A 21143-nucleotide genomic window follows, 5' to 3' on the forward strand; every position below is an offset into this window, starting at 1 on the left:
TGGCCCCATGTCCCTCTCAGACCTGGAGCCCTGTTATCTGGGGTGCTGCCCCTTAGCAGTAACCCCTCATTCTCGGGGTCTCCCCTCCCCAGGGAACCCCTAACCCTCTATCCCCACCTTGCCTCAGTTGTGGGCTACTGCCAATCACCAACTAGTCCCCATTCCCTGGGGCAGACTGCAGTATAAGCCACTCATAACTGGCAAGGAGGGTTTGTACCTGCTACCTCTGCCTACCTGTGGGCTGCCTTCTGCAACCCCCAGTATCCATTGGCCTTATGCTAGGCTGCAGCCTGGGGCTTTCCTACTACACTCAGGTACTCTACTCAGGTCCCTGCAGCCAGGTCCGTCTCCCTCTACAGCTAGAGAGAGACTGTTTCGGGCTTCTGGACCCAGCCCTCTTATAGGGCCGCCTGTGGCCTGATTGGGACGTGGCCCAGCTTCAGCTGCTTCCCCAGTCAGCCTAGTAGCTGCTTTCTCCCAGCCACAGCCCTCCCCCAGGGCTATTTTAAGCCCTTCAGGGCAGGAGTGGGGTAACCATCCCCTGCAGTGGCAACATGGAATAACTCTCACCAACCTTTCCTAGACATTATACATTGGACTTAGCCATCAGGGCAGATGCCAGATTTGAGAGAGCGGTACTACACTTGCTGTTCCGCTAATGCTGCTGATACTCCTCATCCCACAATTCCCAGGAGGTACTGCTTGCTAGTCACCTACAGTGAGTTCTGCACTGTCACATACTAGAAGAGGAGGAAGCGCTTGCTTACCCTACAGTAATTGTTGCACGATCTACACTGTTGTCCTCCACACTGCCTTCATCCTTGTTTTTGGGGCCCAGCTAACACAGGTTTTAAATTGTGAGGGAACTGAGGCAGGGTCATGGTAACTCCATATACCCTCCCATGGGAGCATTAGGACGCACGGAGCCCATGAGCAGTCCTGACAAGCGCTGCTATTTAAAAGATTGCAAGCCCATGCATGTGAGCAGCTGCAGCGGGATCTGTATACAAACAAAAACCCTACAGTTACTGTAGGGCATGTAACCAGATTAGGTTTACCAGATTTGCTGAATGGAATGACCAGAGTGGCTGCCACAATGCAGAAATTTGCCTCTGCTCATAGTGTGACTTCAGGGCAGCAATGTAGATGGTCAAACATGGTAGAAGAGTACACAATTCAAAGATTGGAGGGTGGACTGCAATACCGTGCTACCCTTGATGTAGTGGTTAGGTGGCTGAATAGTCTATTAACTTGTGATACATATGAAAGAAGAAGTCTTAGCCTCGGGAAGAGATGCCAGCTAGGTAGGCTAAGACCCCAACTATTGTCCCAGCCATGGTTATTCTAGTTCCTTGGAAGGTCTGTACATATTTTACCTTTCCTGCTAGGTTTTGTAACAGCCATTGTACAGTCTCCTTTGATTTAGCTAGGCATTCAGGCAGTGATATCACATAGGTATGCAGGGACACATAGTTGTCACAGTTTCCATTCACACATCCAATTTTATGCTGCTGCCTCACAAGTGTACACCCACCCCAATAACACATAGCTCTGTGGAAGAAAGTTTTATATTGATAGTGCTGAATGATCACTACAAGTAATGATCACAAACAGACATCCACTTTGTCTGTGACTAGACTTGAGGTAGTTGTTATGGGCCACTCATTATTCTGGTCAGGAAAAATAAGAGCCATAAAGGCATAATTTCTGTACTGAAAATGTTCACTGTCTTGCAAAAATAAGTAAGCTAGACTGCTGTGTATTAAAGGAATGTTTGTAAACAAATACAAAGTAAAGATGTGTGGAGACCCTCATTTTATCTTTTAATTACTTTTTCTAAAGTCTCTTCCTATAGCTCCAAGGATAGGCCTTCCAGGAGTTAATATATGATCCATGAATATAAATTCCTTTATGGTTTAGACTCAAAGTAAGACTGTTTGTAATTATAGTGCACTTTTTTTTTAATTTAGTGCAGGTAAATCCTACTGCTTATAAAGCTGGAGGCTTGCTTCAGCTGGAGAGGTGCCTGAATCACAAAGTTCAAGTCTAGAACTGAACTTGTAGTTCAGATGGCTTGGATCTATGGTCCTAGGAGGAGGCATGCTTTTCAACTTCCACAAGCCCAAATGGAGGGGCCAGCACAACATAGGAGAGAGACCCAAAATGAATCATGAATGATTTTTTTTTGTCAAATTTCATGCTGTGGATTTAAATGACTTTTTATAGCCTCAGTTCATTGTCTCTAATGTAAATCGTTTTCAGCAACAGAAGTGAGGTGATACTAAATTTCTGTAGGATGTAGGTAACTTTGAGAGTAAAATGAGGACTATCCCTTGAATTTAGATACATTTAAGAGACACATGGGCAGGTGCTAGAGGGCTGCCACCTCCTTGACTCATTCCTACAACCTCTCTGTGTAGGCTCTAAACCGTATACTTCCTGCTACCCATCAGCAGGGGGATATTAGCCACAGCTCTTCAGTGAGCCATCAGCAGTAGATTCCACTGTGTGTGTCTAGGTGCCTCCTCATCTGGTTCTGATTACTGCAGCTAGGCTAAGAAGAGGCTCTGCAAGGTATGTGAGATGGGGGAGGAGCATGCACGCACACGCATGTGATGTGGGAAGCTGGAAGAGTTAGAGGTGTGTGAATGATGCTTCTGGCTGGGGATGCAGAGGAGGTGGGCATTCTTGGTAGAGTAGCAGGGCCTGTGACCTTCTGGGGAGCCTGCAGAGCTATAGAGGTGCAGTTTGAAGAGCAGATGACCTGGGAGGGAGGGGTGTGTGGTAAGAGAAGGATGTGGTAATGAAGACTCAAAAGGGGAGAGTCCCAAGGAGCAGAGCAAAAGCCAACTCTGTGCAAATAGGGTAGGAGGGTGTGGGAGGGAGATCTAAAGGGCTGTAAACAGGGTGAGAGACAGAGAGAGAAGACCCTGGACAGGTGGGGGTGGGGAAGAAAGTTAGTTATGGGGCAGGGAAAAAGAGATGGGAAAACCAGGGGAAAGAACACCATAGGGCTGAAGAGGCATGTAATGGGAAATGCATAAAGTTTAGGAGACACTATGGATTTATTGAGTTTCGGTGAGCATTTACTGATATTCTAAGAGAAGCCCGGTTTTCTTGTGTGGTGTATCTTAATACAGATTTCAGATTAAAAACCAGTGAGCCATTCATATTTTATTTAAAAAAAATTCTGATGTGCAGGGATTGCTGCTGGTATTTCCAGATTTTCCAGGGAAGCTCCCTATTTTTGTACTTCTATATAGCTCTCCATAGCAATCCCAAATTGGGTTTGCCCTGGATGTAGATATGGTTTTGCTTAAGGCCCATTTCTCTCTGCAAAAGATGTGTGCATAGTCAACTACTAGGTATCACACCCTTTGAATAGGGGAATATGTTACATTTTAATACATAATCCATCACAGGACTTTACACAAACAGAATAATAACTTTTCCCCCACTGTGTTTCATTGATAATTAGTATAATAAATTTATTTCTCAAATTCCGATACGATTAAACTACTTTTAGTTATAATCCAAAGAAATCATAGTAAGACAAAAATTATTGCACAATACATTTAGAAGAAAGAAGTAGATGGGCAAAAATACATTTCCTCAATGTTGAATTTTTACAATAATTGCTTTCATGGGCACAAAGAGATGATGTAATATTTGCTTTCAGATATTTAGTATATAGCCCCAAAGGTCTTATTCATTACTGTAAAGAGGTTAGGCGGGCCTCGTCCCTCTCCGGGGTGGCGGGGAGCCACACCGCCTCACTATACACTGTTGATATCTTGGGGGAATTAGTCAGGCTGCGGGAGTCTCCCTCAGCAGCCCTTGTGGCAACTGAAATAAGGACAGTAAGCCCAGGCCCTGGGTCAGGGTGGGGCAACAATGAGTCAGGTGCTCAGGCCCTCGGGCAGGGCAGAGCAGTAGCAATGAGCCAAGGCCTCCAAAGGACCTGGTGTGAGGAAGAGACTGCCACCCGTGAGTTGGGTGGCAGGGGGGACGCAGGCCCTCCCACTCCTCTGCGTCCCAGCCCGGGGCCCTAGCAGTGGCAGAAGACCTGCTGCTGTGTCAGTGGGGATCCTGGCCGCAACACACTGACATTGGCTCTGGGTGTGCTGCAGCCAGACTAGAGTCGGCTGCTCCCGGGCTACTTCCTACCTCCCCCTCTGGTGGTACCTGGGTCACGGTGGTGTCCTCTGCGGGGTCCAGCACCATGGGTTCCTCAGGGTAGTGGGTGTGGGCCAGGCCCGGCAACTCCTCTGGGTAGCGGGCAAAGGGCAGATCGGGCCAGTCCTTGGGTGCACCTAGGGCCAGTCGTGGGCCAGGCCAGAGGCGTCTGGCCTCCACGGCGGCTGTGCCGCCAGTGAGTTCTGAGGTCAAACGTTTGTACTTCCAGGGTACCACCTGACCCTCCCTAGCTCCGCCCACTCTGGTGTCCAGAAGGGCTTGTCCCTCTCTGGGGTGGCGGGGAGCCACACCGCCTCACTACAATTACCTATATGTAACAAGGTGAAAGCATCATTGATTCATTTGATTATGAAGAATAGCCAGCACCGGTCTTCAGTATGGTCTTAGAAAAGAGTTCATGTGTTTTGTTTTGTTTTTAACTACATTTTTAGTGTATATGAATATTTTTTCTAGTATTCCACCAGCGTCTTCTAACTATCCACTTCTGTGTCACAGTTAAAATATTTTTAAATGTGTTCACATCTGTGTGTGATCAATCATACTGGCTGATATTTACAGTATATTGTAATTCCGGGTTTTATTTGAGTCTGTACTCTGGTTGTTATGTACATGGCTACATCTCGAAATTACAGGGGTAGTCAGTGTGAGTTATGCCTAATTCAAGGCAAAGGTAAAGTCTATTATGGCCTTATTTACTCCTTTATATTTAATGAATTCAGAAATAATTTCTACGTTAGTGTGGCATACAGCCTAACCAGTATACGTTCCAAGAATGAAGTTAAAGGTCTGGATGCCAAGAAACACTAATGACTGTAGACTTAGTTGCAGGGGCTTAGCAGAATTAGACCCTAAATGAGATTTTAGATCATATGAGATATTTGATATCACTTTATTTAATCCTAAACATATGAAACATATTCCATAGCTTTTATTTTATTGTACTTGAGAACCAAATTTTCCAATTTTAGTTTTATAATTGGTGTCAACCTTTGATCATAAATAGAAATGTTTAAAATAACTTTTTATTCCACGTAAACTTTACAGTTGTTGACTATATATTTTGTAATGTCTTTCCCAAGGAACCATTAAATTAAGCCTATAAACAATGCCTAATGTCATTTGAAGACATTCTGCATTTAAATACAGTTCACTTTGTCTGACAGGTTACTATACCAGTGATTCCAGTTTACTTGCATATACTCTATTCAGGATCAGATTCTAGAAAAGATTAAGAATGTTATTGCCAATTAAAAAATAATTTGGATCAGTGGTGCTCAACATGTCACTATGAACTTGCTGTTTACTCTCTCCATTCATATAACTTGTCATGTTTAAATGATCTGTTTTACTGAATAAAATGCTGTAGCTGCACCATTGTGACATTCAGTTGCTAATTAATAAGTATTTTTTTACTACTGACATAATCTATTACTTGTATTCTTTCATGGTTATCCATCTATAACTTATGTGTCAACAATCTTGGTTTAGAGTCACGGTTGTCAACACTTGTTCAGAATCCTATTACTCTAAGCAAGCGCATGTGCAACCATGCACAATAGTCCATTCAATTTTAATTGACAGGATTTCCCCCCCCCCCATTCTTGGGCAGCATTTCAGATAGTTTTTACTAATGCTGTGGTGTACTATCATCAAAATCCATTACCTCATGCAATGTTCTTCATAAAAGGGAACCTTCAGACTTACATCTGTTGTATATATTTTTTTTTAAAGAGAGCCTGTGTTTCTGATGGATATATTTTTTGTCTTTGTTTTCCTCTGTAGTTCTGTTAAGTTTTCACTCTTCTCATTTGCTGTTTTCCTCCTAATCCCTGTTGCCTGTCTTCTTACATTACTCTTTATTGTGTCTCTCTCTTCCCTCCCCCCCCCCCCGCCCCATTTTGATAATTGGGCCTACAAATTTACCTAAATTGTGAGTTCAACTGTAAAAAGTATGTGAAAGTTGATAAGATGTCACAGTGACCTATGACAACAAATGTTGACGGGAAAGTTACAAAAGGGAGAGAGCCTGAATTAGTACAAACAAAAAGGCCTTCTGATATAATTCAGGGACTGTTAAGATCATGCTTGGTAAATAAGAAGTGTGGAACCAAAACTGATGCATCAGAAACTTGGCCTCATTGGTGGAAAACATAATGAGGGGATGGGCTATTATGCCCATCACATCCTTTGTGGGTCCATAAAAGAAAGAGACTTTAGGGAGAAAAAATTGTGTACTGGTGTGAGCTTCATCCCAGGGCCGTCTCCAGGCACCAGCGAAGGAAGCAGGTTCTTGGAGCGGCCAATAAAAAGGGGCAGCATTCCGTCTGGTATCTGGGTGGCATCTCCGGGTTTTCGGTGGGAATTTGGCGGCAGGTCCCTCAGTCCCTCTCTTCCTCTTTGAGCTGCCGCCAAAGTGCCACCGAAGAGGAAGAGAGGGAATGAAGGACCCACCGCTGAATTGCTGCTGAAGAATTAAGCGGCGCGATTGAGCTGCTGCCAAAGTGCCACCGATCTGCGCTTTTTTTTTTTTTTTTTGCTGCTTGTAGCGGCAGAAAAGCTGGAGCCGGCCCTGCTTCATCCTCACAGCTACCATCCCCACCATCTCCTGGGAGCCTGGGCCTTCATCATCCTGATCCTGAGAGATGCCCTGACCAGATAGGGCCAGAGAGAGGGACCCAGATGCCATTGCTGCCTCTACCAGCTCTAGCTGAATCCCAAACATCATCTAGGATGAAATGGGATTGGACTTTTATTTTTTCCTTCTAAGAATTCTCTCCAGTTAAAGATAAAAGAAACAAGGTAAGTTGATAAAATGAAAACCTTATTTCATGCTTCACATTTCAAATGCATTAACTGTTTTTTCTTATCTTTAATAAAATATTAAAATGATTTTTAATTGTGTTTGCCATGGTACTAAGCTCTGAAACTTGTTAACACTTTTTAATGTTGGACAGTGACTGGGTTATGTTAACACCTGTGGCCTATATATTCCATCTAAATTAATATAACAGCTCACATTGATTGGTCTCTGAATCCCTGCCCTTCACGTTCTTGTCAATCTCTAGTCCCTCAATTCACATCAGCATATTCCTCCCTTCTGAGCTCTCCTGGTACTAACATTACTTCACTAGGAATAATTAAACCTACAGAGGAAAAGAAAATTCTGTGTCTGGTATCAACACACAACTTCCTCCGCCCCTCTGCCAGTATTTCTGAGTGCAGCTGAACTGCTTTTCTGATAGTGGGATGTTTGGGATGAACTACTGCTCTGTTAGTGGGATAAACAAATAGTGAATAAAGGTGCCTTGGGCTTTTAATGGTCAATCACAATGCAAGTCCTCTGTGAAGGCAGGGCCTAAGTTATGACCCCATGAGATTGTTTATAAAGATAGGTGAATGCTGAAGTATTCTGTGAATATTTGTTCACATTTGTAATGAATTTGCTTGCCATGTTTGCACCCTCCTTGTGTTGCCTTTATATTAATGACAAATCACAATTAAGCATCCTGGCTTGAATATAAAGTATGAAATAAACATCATAAACACAGTCAATCTGTAAGGTAGGAAAAAGTTGAATAAATGAATTTGAGTAGATTGATCAAATTGTAGATATTTAGCAAGCAGAAAGAAGCTAAGTTTGTCAGATAAATTATTCATTGTGAATTATTCTCATGGCTCCAGTTAATTTGGGCTTGGCATTTTGTCTTTAGCTATATGGCAATTCCAATAGAAATAACTGTAATTACATGTTAACTCTTATAATACTGTCACGCTATATTTTGATAATTGTACATTTAATTCATTTCAGTACTCTGTGTGCTTAACAACAGCCTACTGAATTTTACTGAAAATCAACCTACTTTGGATTTTGTTTCTGTCTCAGTCAGACTTTAAAGTGATTAGCTATGCTTTTATTACCACAAAAGTGAATTAGTGCAATTCCCTATTGGCTGGTTTGTGGCATAATATTTTGCCTAAACTCTGGGTGGTTCATAATGTGCAGCTGTAGGTACCACTCTAAAATGATGATTTAACTGGTTTTAATGAGCTCATTTCAACCCACTGAATGCCTGTTAAGGTTACTTATCACTTTACATTTTAAGTCGATCTTTTCAGTTGCTTATAACTTTATAAAACTCTTACCTATGGCTGAAATTTCATACTTGATATCTACCAGAGGTTGAGATTTTTGGAAAGCTTGGTCAAAATAGTTCAGACACTTAACAATAAAGCTAGTGAAAAAACAGGCGGTTTTGTCAACGTTAGTTTTACTAACATAAAAGAATTACTTTGAATAGCTCTAGTGCTTTAGGTGCTTGGATTTGGAACTTGAAATTTTGTAGAGGAATAGTTGCTGTCCCTATGAATATCCATCAGTATTTGGTTCAGTTATAAATCATGGAAATTCAGCGTTCCCACAGGTGCTCAGCAGAATTAATTAAATGTTTGTTCTCTCTTATCCATAGTATCTCAAAGTTCTGACTCCTATCATGTTGCACTGTGTCTAACCCCACCCCTGTAAGCTCCAGCGTTATTCTGAAGTGACTGCTCCATAGAGCCCTGCGCAGATACAAAATTTACATCCATGGATGCAGATATCCACTTTACTTACGTGGATATCTGTGGAGCGACCACATCTGCACGCAGATGTGGGTGTACCAGGGATTTATATATATCTCTACCCCGATATAACGTGACCCGATATAACACAAATTGGATATAACGTGGTAAAGCAGTGCTACCCGGGGGGAGGGGGACTGCGCGCTCTGGCGTATCATAGCAAGTTCAATATAATGTGGTTTCACCTATAACACGGTAAGATTTTTTGGCTCCCGAGGACAGTGTTATATTGGGGTAGAGGTGTAGAGGCAATATGATAGTTTCTGTCTTATCATTAAGAAAGGGATAGATTCCCAACATTCTGTTTGCTTTTTTGACTGCCGGTGCACATTGAGTGGAGGTTTTCAGAGAACTATCCACAATGACTCCAAGATCTTTCTTGAGTGGTAACCACTAATTTAGACCCCGTCATTTTATATGTATAGTTGGGATTCTGTTTTCCAATGTGCATTACTTTGCATTTATCAACATTGAATTTCATCTGCCATTTTGTTGCCTAGTCACACAGTTTTGAGAGATCCTTTTGTAGCTCTTCACAATCTGCCTGGGATTTAACTATTTTGAATAGTTTTGTATCATCTGCAAATCTTGCCACCTCACTGTTTACCCCTCTCTCCAGATCATTTATGAATATGTTGAATAGGACTGGTCCCAGTACAGACCCCTGGGGGACACCACTGTTTACATCTCTCCATTCTGAAAACTGACCATTTATTCGTATCCTTTGTTTCCTATCTTTTAACCAGTTACCAATCGATGAGAGGACCTGCCCTCTTATCCCATGACAGCTTAATTTGCTTAAGAGCCTTTGCTGAGGGACCTTGTCAAAGGCATTCTGAAAATCTAAGTACACTATATCCACTGGATGCCCCTTGTCCACATGCTTGTTGACTCCCTCAAAGAATTCTAGCAGATTGGTGAGGCATGATTTCCCTTTACAAAAACCATGTTGACTCTTCTCCAACAAGTTATGTTCCTATATGTGTCTGACAATTTTGTTCTTGACTATAATTTCAACCAGTTTGCCCGGTACTGAACTCAGGATTACTGGCCTGTAATTGCAAGGATCACCTCTGGAGCCCTTTTTAAAAATTGGCATCACATTAGCTATCCTCCAGTCATCTGGTACAGAAGCTGATTTAAAATGATAGGTTACAGACTATAGTTAGTAGTTCTGCAATTTCACATTTGAGTTTCTTCAGAACTCTTGGGTGAATACCATCTGGTCCTGATGACTTATTACAGTTTAGTTTATCAATTTGTTCCAAAACCTCCTCTAATGACACCTCAATCTGGGACAGTTCCTCAGATTTGTCACCTAAAAAGAATGGCTCACGTTTGGGAATCTCCCTCACATCCTCAGCCAGGAAGACCAATGCAAAGAATTCATTTAGTTTCTCCACAATGGCCTTATTGTCCTTGAGTGCTCCTTTAGCATCTTGATCGTCCAGTGGCCCCAGTGGTGGTTTAGCAGGCTTCCTGCTTCTGATGTACTTACAAAAATTTGCTATTACTTTTTTTAGTCTCTGGCAAGCTATTCTTCAAATTCTTTTTTGGCCTTCCTAATTATATTTTTACACTTCATATGCCAGAGTTTATGCTCCTTTCTATTTTCCTCACTAGGATTTAACTTCCACTTTTTAAAGGATGCCTTTTTGCCTCTCACTGCTTCTTTTACTTTGTTTAGCCACGGTGGCATTTTTTTTTGGTTCTTTTACTACGTTTTTTTAATTTGGGGTATACATTTAAGTTGAGCCTCTATTAAGGTGTCTTTTAAAAGTTTCCATGCAGCTTGCAGGGATTTCACTTTTGGCACTGTACCTTTTAAATTTCTGTTTAACTAACTTTTTCATTTTTTATGTAGTTTTCCCTTTCTGAAATTAAATGCTAGTGTTGGGCCATTGTGGTGTTTTCCTTGCCATAGGGATGTTAAATTTAATTATATTATGGTCACTATTACCAAGGGGTCCAGCTATATTCACCTGTTGGACCAGATCCTCTGCTCCACTTAGGACTAAATCAAGAAATGCCTCTCCTCTTGTAGGTTCCAGGACTAGCTGCTCCAAGAAGCAGTCATTTAATGTGTCAAGAAACTTTATCTCTGTATCCCATCCTGAGGTGACATGTATCTAGTCAATATGGGGATAGCTGAAATCCCCCATTATTATTATTGAGTTTTTTATTTTAATAGCATCTCTAATCTCCCTGAGAATTTCACAGTCACTATCACCATCCTGGTCAGGTGGTCAGTAATATATCCCTACTACTATATTCTTATTAGAGCATAGAATTACCATCCATAGAAATCTGTTGTACAGTTTGGTTCATTTAAGATTTGTACTTCATTTGATTCTACACTTTTTCTCATTTAGTGCCACCCCCCCACCAGCATGCCCCGTTCTGTCTTCCGATATATTTTGTACCCTTGTATTACTGTGTCCCATTGATTATCCTCATTCCACCAAGTTTCTGTGATGCATATTATATCATTATCCGCATTTAATAGAAGACAATCTAGTTCACCCATCTTATTATTTAGACTTCTAGCATTGGTATATAATCACTTTAAAAACTTGTCACTTTTTACCTGTCTGCCATTACATGATGTAATTGAATGGGACGTTTTTTCATTTGACTCTTTCTCATCAGATCCTACCTGTATTTTATCATCTTCCATCCTCTCCTCCTTACTAGGACATAGAGAATCTCCATTAATAGATCCTCCCCTAAGGGATGTCTCTGTGTGAACTATATGCTCTTCTGCACCTGTTGGCTTTCCCCCAACCCTTAGTTTAAAACTGTTTAATGACATTTTTAATTTTAAGTGCCAGCAATCTGGTTCCATTTTGGTTTAGGTGGAACCCGTCCTTCCTGTATAGGCTCCCCCTTTCCCAAAAGTTTCCCCAGTTCCTTATAAATCTTAACCCCTCCTCCCTACACCATCATCTCATCCACGCATTGAGACCCTGCAGTTCTGCCTGTCTAATTGTCCCTGTGTGTGGAACTGGAAGCATTTCATGCTTCCATGGAGACTGCTACCATGGAGGTCCTTGACTTCAATCTCTTACTTAGCAGCCTAAATTTGGCCTTCAGGACTTCTCTCCTATCCTTTCCTATGTCATTGGTACCTACATGTACCACAACCACCCAGCTCCGGCTCCTCCCTAGCACTACACATAAGTCTATCTAGATGTGTTGAGAGATCCGCAACCTTCGCACCAAGCAGGCAAGTAACCATGCAGTTCTACCAGTCATTGCAAATCCAGCTATCTATGTTTCTAATGATCAAATCGCCCATAACTATTACCTGTCTCTTCCTAATAACGAGAGGATATCACATCATCATCTGGAAGGAGGGTCCTAACTATGGGATTGTTTCCTTCTGCTCAACACTTCTGGAAATCTGACTCTTTGTTTCCCAGATTGGGCAACCAGAAAATAATTAATGGACACCTTCACAAATTTTGCTATACACAATTTTTCTAGTACCACTTGGAAAGTTTCAGCATCATACCTGTTAATAAATATATTAAAATATGAATGATTCATACTCTGATTTAAATGGTTTGGGTTTAGCAAAGAACTAGAGAGCAGTCCAGGCTTGTTCTCAAGCAAAAATGCAATGTACAAGTTCACAGCACCATGGACTATAGTTTTAAGTGTATTTTATGCTATTTTATTCTGAAATATAGTTGGAAAACAGATTACTGCTGTCCTACATAAAATATTTTTTGTCGTACTTACTAGCTTGATACTCAACCAAAGGTTTTCTCTCTCTTATACCACCAGATGGCAAGCTAACATAAAGTTTGGAGATCAGTCAAAATAGAGGAAAAAAGAAGGGAAGCATAGCAAATAATTACTTATTATTTTCATTGTACAATCTTCAGTGTTTTTCTTCATTTGCAGTGTTCTTTACTGTGTTTCCATCCACCATAGTAATAGAAATGCACAGAGCTGGAGCAACTGTATTTCACTTGATCAACAGAACCTGGAGAGCTTAGCTGTTTAGGCAGCCTGCATGCTCAACAGAGATCTTTTCCTGATCCTTCTTAGTGTTGGTAAGTGACAGCAGCATTTTTCTTTTAACTAACAGGGCAATCAGCTCTCCATGCAGGTCAGCATAAATAACGTTTTACGTTTTGCCAGAAGGGAGATACTACAGAAAAATAGCATTTGATAGTTTTGTTTCAAGAGACAAAGCAGATCAGCTCCATTTTGCACAATAGCATCTTGTACTTGCAGCCTCTGTAATCAGGAAGTTATAGGAAAGCAAGTGGTTTTTGTAAAGAATCTGGATTGCAGCGTGCAGAAAAACACCATCACCAAAAAGGAACTGGAAGAGGTCTGAGTTTGAAAACTCTGATACATAGAGTTTTCTAAGGTTTTAAAAAAACAAACAAACAAGAAAGGCAACCATAATTTGTAAAACTTACCTCTAACTCATCTCTAATAATATCTCATGGAGACAATTTCTCCCATGAGATAATATTAGGCTGCTATGTGACTGTATGACAGACTTCAAAAGCATGTGTCACGCTGTGAATATATGGGAGTTAAGAAGTATGTTTTCCTGGCAGAGAGCCTGAAAAACCTGAGTCTGTTCTTGAATACTGAACTGTGGGTCTTACAGACTTCAGCATTGGGACTTCAGGCAAAGAAAATGGAACTGTAGCAATTTCTAATTTAACAAAATAAATTCTCATGAATAAAACCTCATTTTATTTTAAATACCATGTCATTTATTTTAGAACATATGATGATGCAAACATATTGAAGAACTTCATTTTGATATTAGAAGTACTTTTAGCTTTAGTTCCAATAATTACATTTCCAACTGGGTGAAAATAAAGCTAACTTCAAAACAGAACCGCAAACGTAAAATAGCTGAAAGTTTGAATGAGAGAGCTACTTTAGTTTGCCCTTCGGAGTTGATTCTGAATGGAATACCCATTTTAGGCTCAGTACAATTTTTTCATATCTTCTAAAGCTCAAAGTGATCTCTGTTTTCAAACCTTCTCCGCCTTAAAACTGCCTCACTTTGAAAATATCATTGAAGGTCTATGCAGTGCCTATGGAACTCTCCAACCCTGCAACCGCCTCTTGCAAAAGTGGCCAGGACCTTTTTAGGGTCTGAGCATCTCCTGTGAGTTATTGCCTTGCCTCCCATTGACTGCAGTAGCATTTGAGGGTACTTAGCAACTTGTTAGATTGGGCTTAAAGTAGTACTGATGATGAGTATGTAGTGAGTTCCGTAATATGTTAAAAATAATTGTATCACACAAGATGTCTTGAGTATTCAAAACAAAACCAGCCCTGATGGAAAAATCAGGATAGTTTTGAAGCCATAAAAAGGATAGAATCTTTGACAGCACAGGAGAGAACAGACATAAAATTTTAGCTAAGATTTAGAAATGCCTATAGATAAATCATACCTCTGTTTAAATTACTAGAAAACTAAGAACCTGCTGGCAAATGTTTCCTTCGTCTTGTCCATTTAAACCCATAATTATTCTGGAATAAGTTGTAATAATTCTAATTACACAGCAGTCTATTATTCCCCCCAAAAAAGTAAGAAGTATAAACTTAGAAGAACATAGACTGTTGAAATTATAAATAAAATGGATTAATGCTCCTACTATTGCAACAGATATTATTATTTGCAAAGCTTTTCACTTACTGATGTCCAAGGCATTTTTTCTGCCATCTATGGGAGATCATAACTCTCAGTAGGAGTTGAACATGAATCATTTGCTAGAAATGGGAAGAAAAATGGTAGATGGTTCTCATAATGCTACTGTACAGGTTGGAGATGGGAGCAGGATACAGCGGACTATATCCCAAAGAAAGATTAACTACTGCAGAGCAATTCTGGTTTATAGATTTGAAAATCAGAAAGGACCATTGTGATCATCTGATCTCCTACATAATACAGGACATAGGAAGTCTCCAGTGCTTAATTTATTATGAAAGAGGTGCCGGGGCTCAAGCAATTTTTTACTTTCGTAACAGATGCAACAAGCATAGAAGTGCTGGGGCTCAGGCCTGGCACAAATTAAGCACTTGACTTTCCCAATATAGAGCAGATCTTTTAGAAAAAACATCCCATCTTGATTTAAAAATGGTCAGTGATGGGGAATCCACCACAACCCTAGGTAAATTGTACCAGTGTCCAGTTACCCTCATTGTTAAAAATGTGCGCCTTATTTCAAGTTGAATTTGTCTGGCTTCAACTTCCAGTCACTGGATCTCATTAAACCTTGGTCTGCCAGATTGAAGAACTCCTTGTCAAATTTTTGTTGCCCATGTAAATATGTACACACTGTAATCAAGTCACTCCTTAACCTTCCCTTTCTTAAACTAAACCGATTGAACTCCTTGAGTCTGGCAAACATGCCTCATAGTGATAGTCTCTTAAACTTAAGAGCCACAGTAATGATTATCAACATCCTATGATTCCCATAAATGTATTTTCACTTAAAAATTGAAACAATTGACTCTTGGTGACCAGCAGAGTGAAATCCTATTCATGAAATTCATCCCAGTGCAGACTGCCTGCAAATCATTTAAACCCTACTTAGAACTCACCTTAAAGGCTTTAGGGAGATCTTTAAGTGTTTCGTGTGGGTTTTTTGTGGCCTTCTGAACTGGTGTGTGTTTCACTCTTACAACTGTAAGAGCACAATTAAATGGAAAACATGCACCCCGAGGCATTGCAGACAGGCTTTTAATTTGGATGAGAAAATCAGTTAAGTATTTCCAGTCTCTTACTCACTGTTTTAGAAAGAAGGTCACAAGTAAAATCCTATATAGTACGCAAGAGCTTTCCTGGGAAGAGCCTAATGGAACCAGCTATTATCCAAAGTGTGTTGTGACTCAGTTTTTGAGCTTCGGTTATTATAGAGACAAACAGTGTGGCACCACCCACCCAAAGCTGACACACTTCTGAAAGTGCCAACATATGCATGCATGTGCACACACTCATACCAATGAGCTTTGGGAATATATTTTACAAGTCTTCTGATCTCGTTGATTAGTCTAAACCAGCCTTGTAAAAAGCTAACACAAACAACTAAAAATTGTTCGGTTCCAGATATTTCCCAGTGGCCACAGCATGGACATTTAGTTCCTGTTGTCAAACTCTCCACACTACTGTTTCTCATTGCCAGGCTGATGCCACTATAAAAATTCTGACTTATTGGTTGGCAGTAGCAGCAGAAAGCCTGCCAAAAGCCAAGCTAGAAGCAAGAACTCATGTGAAGAGTCATCATGAATCTCTTAGTAAAAGGCTAGAGCTAGATGTTGGAGCATAAGCAGAGCTACATGATAGCAGCATGTCTGTCCATGGTGATGACAGAAAGAAGGATTTATTTGGAAGATTTGTTTTTGCTGGTTTATATTTTTTTTGTGGAACTGAAGATTTTTATTTTCAATTGTTTAAGATATCATAGTCTCAGCTATGAAAGGATTCTGCTGGAAGATGCACTAAGGGGAATGACTCCAGTGAAGAAACCCCCTAAGGTCAATTGTTCAGAATCAGGACCATTGTGTATATTATGTTCACCCAGTTTGTGTCAACTGACTATAAATATGGCCCAATATGGTCAAAGTGTTTGCATTCCTAATGAAAGTAGTTATACTTCCTATACTTACTACTTTCCCTGAAATGCACACCTGGCCATTTGAGACTGAATTATTAAAACTTCACTGAACTGGAAGTAAATTGTTTTCAATTACAGCTTCAATAAATCTGTAAAGCTGAACTGCAAGAAAAATTATAATGCAAAATTAAAAATCAAAGGGATTGTGTTTTGTGTGAGACTTAGCTGATTAAGTGCAACTCCATAAACTAGGAAAACCTGAAAAAAATTGACAGCTTTGGCTTCTTAAGGAGACTATAAATTTCATTACACCATAGCAACTGAATATATTTCTCATTAAACATGTAGACATAATACTAAGCAGAACAAAACTAAAGAATACAAGTACTGTACAGTGGTATTGCAGTTAATTTGTCAGTTTTAAAAACATGGATCTAACCAAAATATTTTTGTTAATTGAGGCAGTAAATTGTTTCTCAAAATAATGTGTTGAGTACTTTGTAAAACTGAATACCAGGCAAAGAAAAATGGAGAGCCTTAACAAAAAAGGAACAAACAAAACTGCTGATGGGAATTGATATTAGGCAGAATGTTAGTTCTTTGTGTGCTGGTTTAATGCTATGAGTTTTCAGATCAAAGTAAGAGGATATTTAAAGTGAATGTATCTGTTGGTTTTAGAAGTAGAGTGAAATTCTGGCCCATTGAAGTCAGTGTCAAAACTCCCATTTACTTCAGTGGGGCTAGAATTGTACCCACTCTTTTTTACAAAACAGAGATATATGCATGCTGGTGATGTCAGTTACTTTCATGTGCCTAGTGGAATCTCTCAATGTAATTATCTGGAACCAAACTTTGGTACTGAACATCCCTGTATGCATATAATGTTTTTGATATTCTGTTTTTTGAAAATGCCCATAGTTTTCAAATGGGCCAGATTTAACTCAAGATTCCCAATGCTTTTAAAATGTAATAGCTGCAATCCATTTTTATTTTAACAGATTTATCAACTGTCACTACTTTCAGGTGACGACTGAACAAGATGTATTAGTACAGTTTAAGAGCATGCATCATATAAATTTTGCAAAGTTTATTACTCTGTTCTAGTTTAGGTTCTTTTCATATACAGTAGCATGTATGTTTTACTATAAGACCCCACAGAAAACTTGCCCTAGCATAGCAAAAGTACACATTACTGTATGCCAAATCCCACTGTCAGTGTAAAAAGACAGATGAGAGAACACAGTACACAAGGCTCCCACTGCTGCTGTCTTCTCAGAGGAACACTGAGTGGCCTGCTTTAATGTATTTGGGTCTGAACGGTAGGCCCACTCCTTTCATTGAATTTTCCCATGGACATTTTGATTCCTTAAGAAACCTTTTGGGAGTCCTGGAGAGGTGTCTCTTCTCATCTCCCCATTGTGCATTGAGATGGAACAATGGGAGGAGTGGGTCTCAACCCTCTTTCAAGTGTGGTTGAAACTGAATAACTAATTTCCAGCGCAACAGAAATATCAGCTGTATTTGGCATCTGAATATTTTAAGAAGATATTTGACTGCAAGGGATCCAAGTCACCATTTTCATACTGTCAGAATTGGATAGGAACTAGGAGGGCTGATCAGGGCTCCAGCTGTACCTGAGTACCTCCTCTTGCGGAGGCACTTGCCTGGCCAAGTCAGCACATGGCTTTTGAGTTGCCTCTACTCAGGCAAGTGCCTGCTCAATAGGCGCAGGAGACCAACTGTTTCTCCACAAAAACCCTGCTCTTCCTGGATACCCTGGACGTTGTAAAGAGAGAGTGAGAGCAAACCCTTGAGGGACCTAGTCCTGAGGTGGGGGAAAGACAGATTGCTATCCAGGAACCCTCTTCCCTGGCTGGTTGCTACATTTCTTTGAATTAAGGACATAGAAGCCTTATGGTCAGTTTGGACCTGGTACACCTGAACACACCAAACTTCAAGAAAGTGGTGGTCCAGTTTTATCCCACTCATTTCAGCATTTGCTATGGATGTAGTAACATATAAATGCTAAAGATTTTTCATTTGCATTTCACTTTAACTTGGATTTAAAGTTATTTTAAGTTTTATTTTTAACATAATTGTACCTTATCATTTTTTAACGGAAATATATATATGAGCCACTAATAACATGTTTCAAGTGCACTTTCACTTTCAGATGAAAACTTTGCAGTCCATAGCATGACTCCGACTGAAAGAGACAGCATTAACAATTACACATAGTGGCGTTAGACCATTAAATCGTCTTGCCAATTAGATTCACAGCTGCTTATGCGGAGAAGCACTAAATAGAAGTTAATGTGAACAGGCTGAAAAATCCATTGTCAAAATCATCGCATCCTGTGTGATCTGTATTCCCATCCTTTGATGTATAATCAATAGGTCCAGAGTTGCTGAATTGGTTACGTTCACATGCAGAACTGTAGACCCTAATCTCTGAAAATGGAAGTGTGAGTTTTGCTTTTATTAACACTTCACCATTAACGCTACTCTGGACAGACATTGATAAGGAGTGGGGGGGGGGAGAACTACTGATGCATAGAATGTTTTCTGCAATACCTTAACAATAGGCTTTTCTCTAGGGGGCAAAGAGACAGAAAGAAAGAAAAGGAATTGCTTGCCGTGGAACTGGAGAAGCAGCGCAGTTGGCTCTGGCAGTGAGAGGGTTGACTGACAGTCTGCAGTGCAGTGGAGTTAGCTGGGCTCCCTATATGGCTGTGGATTAGCTATATGCTAATACTGATAGGAGAAGAGGAGCTGTACGAGCACAGCAAGCTGCCAGTGGAGGCAATCAGAGTCTTAGCAGAGCTGACTCCTCAAGAGCCATGGCTGAAGGGGGTGAAGGAGGGGAAGATGAAATACAGTTCCTGCGAACTGTAAGTATCTGCTTTTCTGGGTCGTGCTGTTGATTGTTTTACTGTCTCTTGTGTCTGTTCCTGCTATATTGCATTAAAAATTAAATGTTATTTCTATGCTGGCTTTGCAAAGTGGGAGGCTTGATTTAGTCAGTAAAAATATAATGCTAGAATATGAGCTGTAATAGCATTGGGCAACCTCAAAGGGTTCTTCCTTAAATCGGCTCAATAGCTTGCCTGGTACCAGTTTGGTATAGGGAGACCTATTTCCGTTGTAATCCGTCTATGTTTGAAGCGTCCCCGTCAACTTTGTACTTGGGTTTCTAAATGCTGCATGCCAAATATCTGACCTCTGAAACTTCTGTATAGGTTAGATTTCACTGACATTAACAGAAGCTTTGCAGATGGGAGAGCCCTGAAATGATGAATAAACCAGGCAAGAATGCCCCCTGGTAACCCTCTTCTAACACAAACACAGGCAGCAATACACTTTTGTGAGGGGAGACACCAACAGATGTGGGGGTGGCAGCTCCAGAACTGTCCTGGGATATTTTCTCAGTTTAAAGGAGGTTTATTTTAAAAGGAAGAAGGATTTCTTTGGCTAGGAGGTGTTAATCAGTGAAATAGCCTGCACCCAATGTAATTTTCTATAAACAGCCCTCACACCATTCTTCCTTAAGGCTTTATACAAACCTACTGCAACCAATTTGGGCTTTTAAGCAAGCACTGTTCACACATTAAGTTTGCTAATGGTGGTGGGGGAGAGTCCTTTTTCTTAACTCCTTTTTTCACCCAATACCAAAACCGTAGTATATGTTAAAATATAAATGGCAGGAGAAAAATCCTGTTGATTCAAGTGTGTTCCCTCCTCCCACACCCTTATAACTCCTCATTCATTGCTGAAAATGTTTCAAGAACAGAGAATCCCCAGCATCAGTGATACAACTTTAAAAAGCTAAGATTCCAGACTAGACATGCTCACCACCCAAAATAGATGGTTGCCACACATCACTTCTGGGAGGGTGGTGGTGGCTGCTGCTGCTTATGTAAACTGTTAGGTGTGATGAAGTGTCATTGGCACTTCATTGTTTTTTCATGAACTTCTCATAGGCAGATAATCTCACTGAAGATTAGTCTCCCGCCCCCCCCAACTGCCCTCACACTCCACTGCCATTTGGAAGGATGCCTCTTTCCCAAGATGTGTCTGATGGATACCTCAGCCTTGGGGAGAAGGTGCTCTCTTCTGACAATAAATCTTTGAGTGTCCTTCATCTTTTCACTTTAAGATGTTTCCTTCACAGAACACCTTTCCTCAATAACAACATGAAGAGCTTTGCCCCTGTGGAGTTGGGCTGTCTGCCATGTGAAATGGCAGTGACTGCTGCTGTGACCCTTTCTCACTGTTCAGGGGGACTCTGTTGTGATAATTGGAGATATACCAATCTCCTAGAACTGGAAGGGACCTTGAAAGGTCATTGAGTCCAGCCCCCTGCCTTCACTAGCAGGACCAATTTTTGCCCCAGATCCCTAAGTGGCCCCCTCAAGGATTGAACTCACAACCCTGGGTTTAGCAGGCCAATGCTCAAACCACTGAGCTATCCCTCCCCCCGTGATCCTTTGTGATCCTTTGCAGCTGAGACAGAATGAAGTGCTAAGCACATGGGGGTAGAGGGGAGGCTGTAGAGGAGTGTTTCTTCTCCTTGGTGCTAGAAAACATTATATGGGAAGAAAGCTGCTCCTCTTCATTTGCCAGGACTGTGCTTACTCACTCCTTTTGCAGTCCCAGGTTCTCCTTGCAGGGCACAAATGCAGCAGCTGCTGCTGTCTTCTCTCCACATAATTTGCTTCCCATTTG

The 21143-nt window shown here is 40.8% G+C and overlaps 1 protein-coding gene across 1 annotated transcript in view; it reads left to right on the forward strand.

The window, feature by feature from the left end:
• The window catches only part of RYR3 (ryanodine receptor 3), a 637001-nt gene that overhangs the window by 23054 nt on the left and 592804 nt on the right, over positions 1-21143 (forward strand). The window contains 4 exon segments of the mRNA XM_039536203.1: positions 6744-6996; positions 12727-12878; positions 19016-19194; positions 19197-19309. Coding sequence (XP_039392137.1) covers positions 19164-19194; positions 19197-19309 — 144 coding nt within the window. The 5' untranslated portion in view covers positions 6744-6996; positions 12727-12878; positions 19016-19163.

The sequence above is a fragment of the Mauremys reevesii genome, linkage group 4 (assembly GCF_016161935.1).
Source record: "Mauremys reevesii isolate NIE-2019 linkage group 4, ASM1616193v1, whole genome shotgun sequence".
Taxonomy (NCBI): domain Eukaryota; kingdom Metazoa; phylum Chordata; order Testudines; family Geoemydidae; genus Mauremys; species Mauremys reevesii.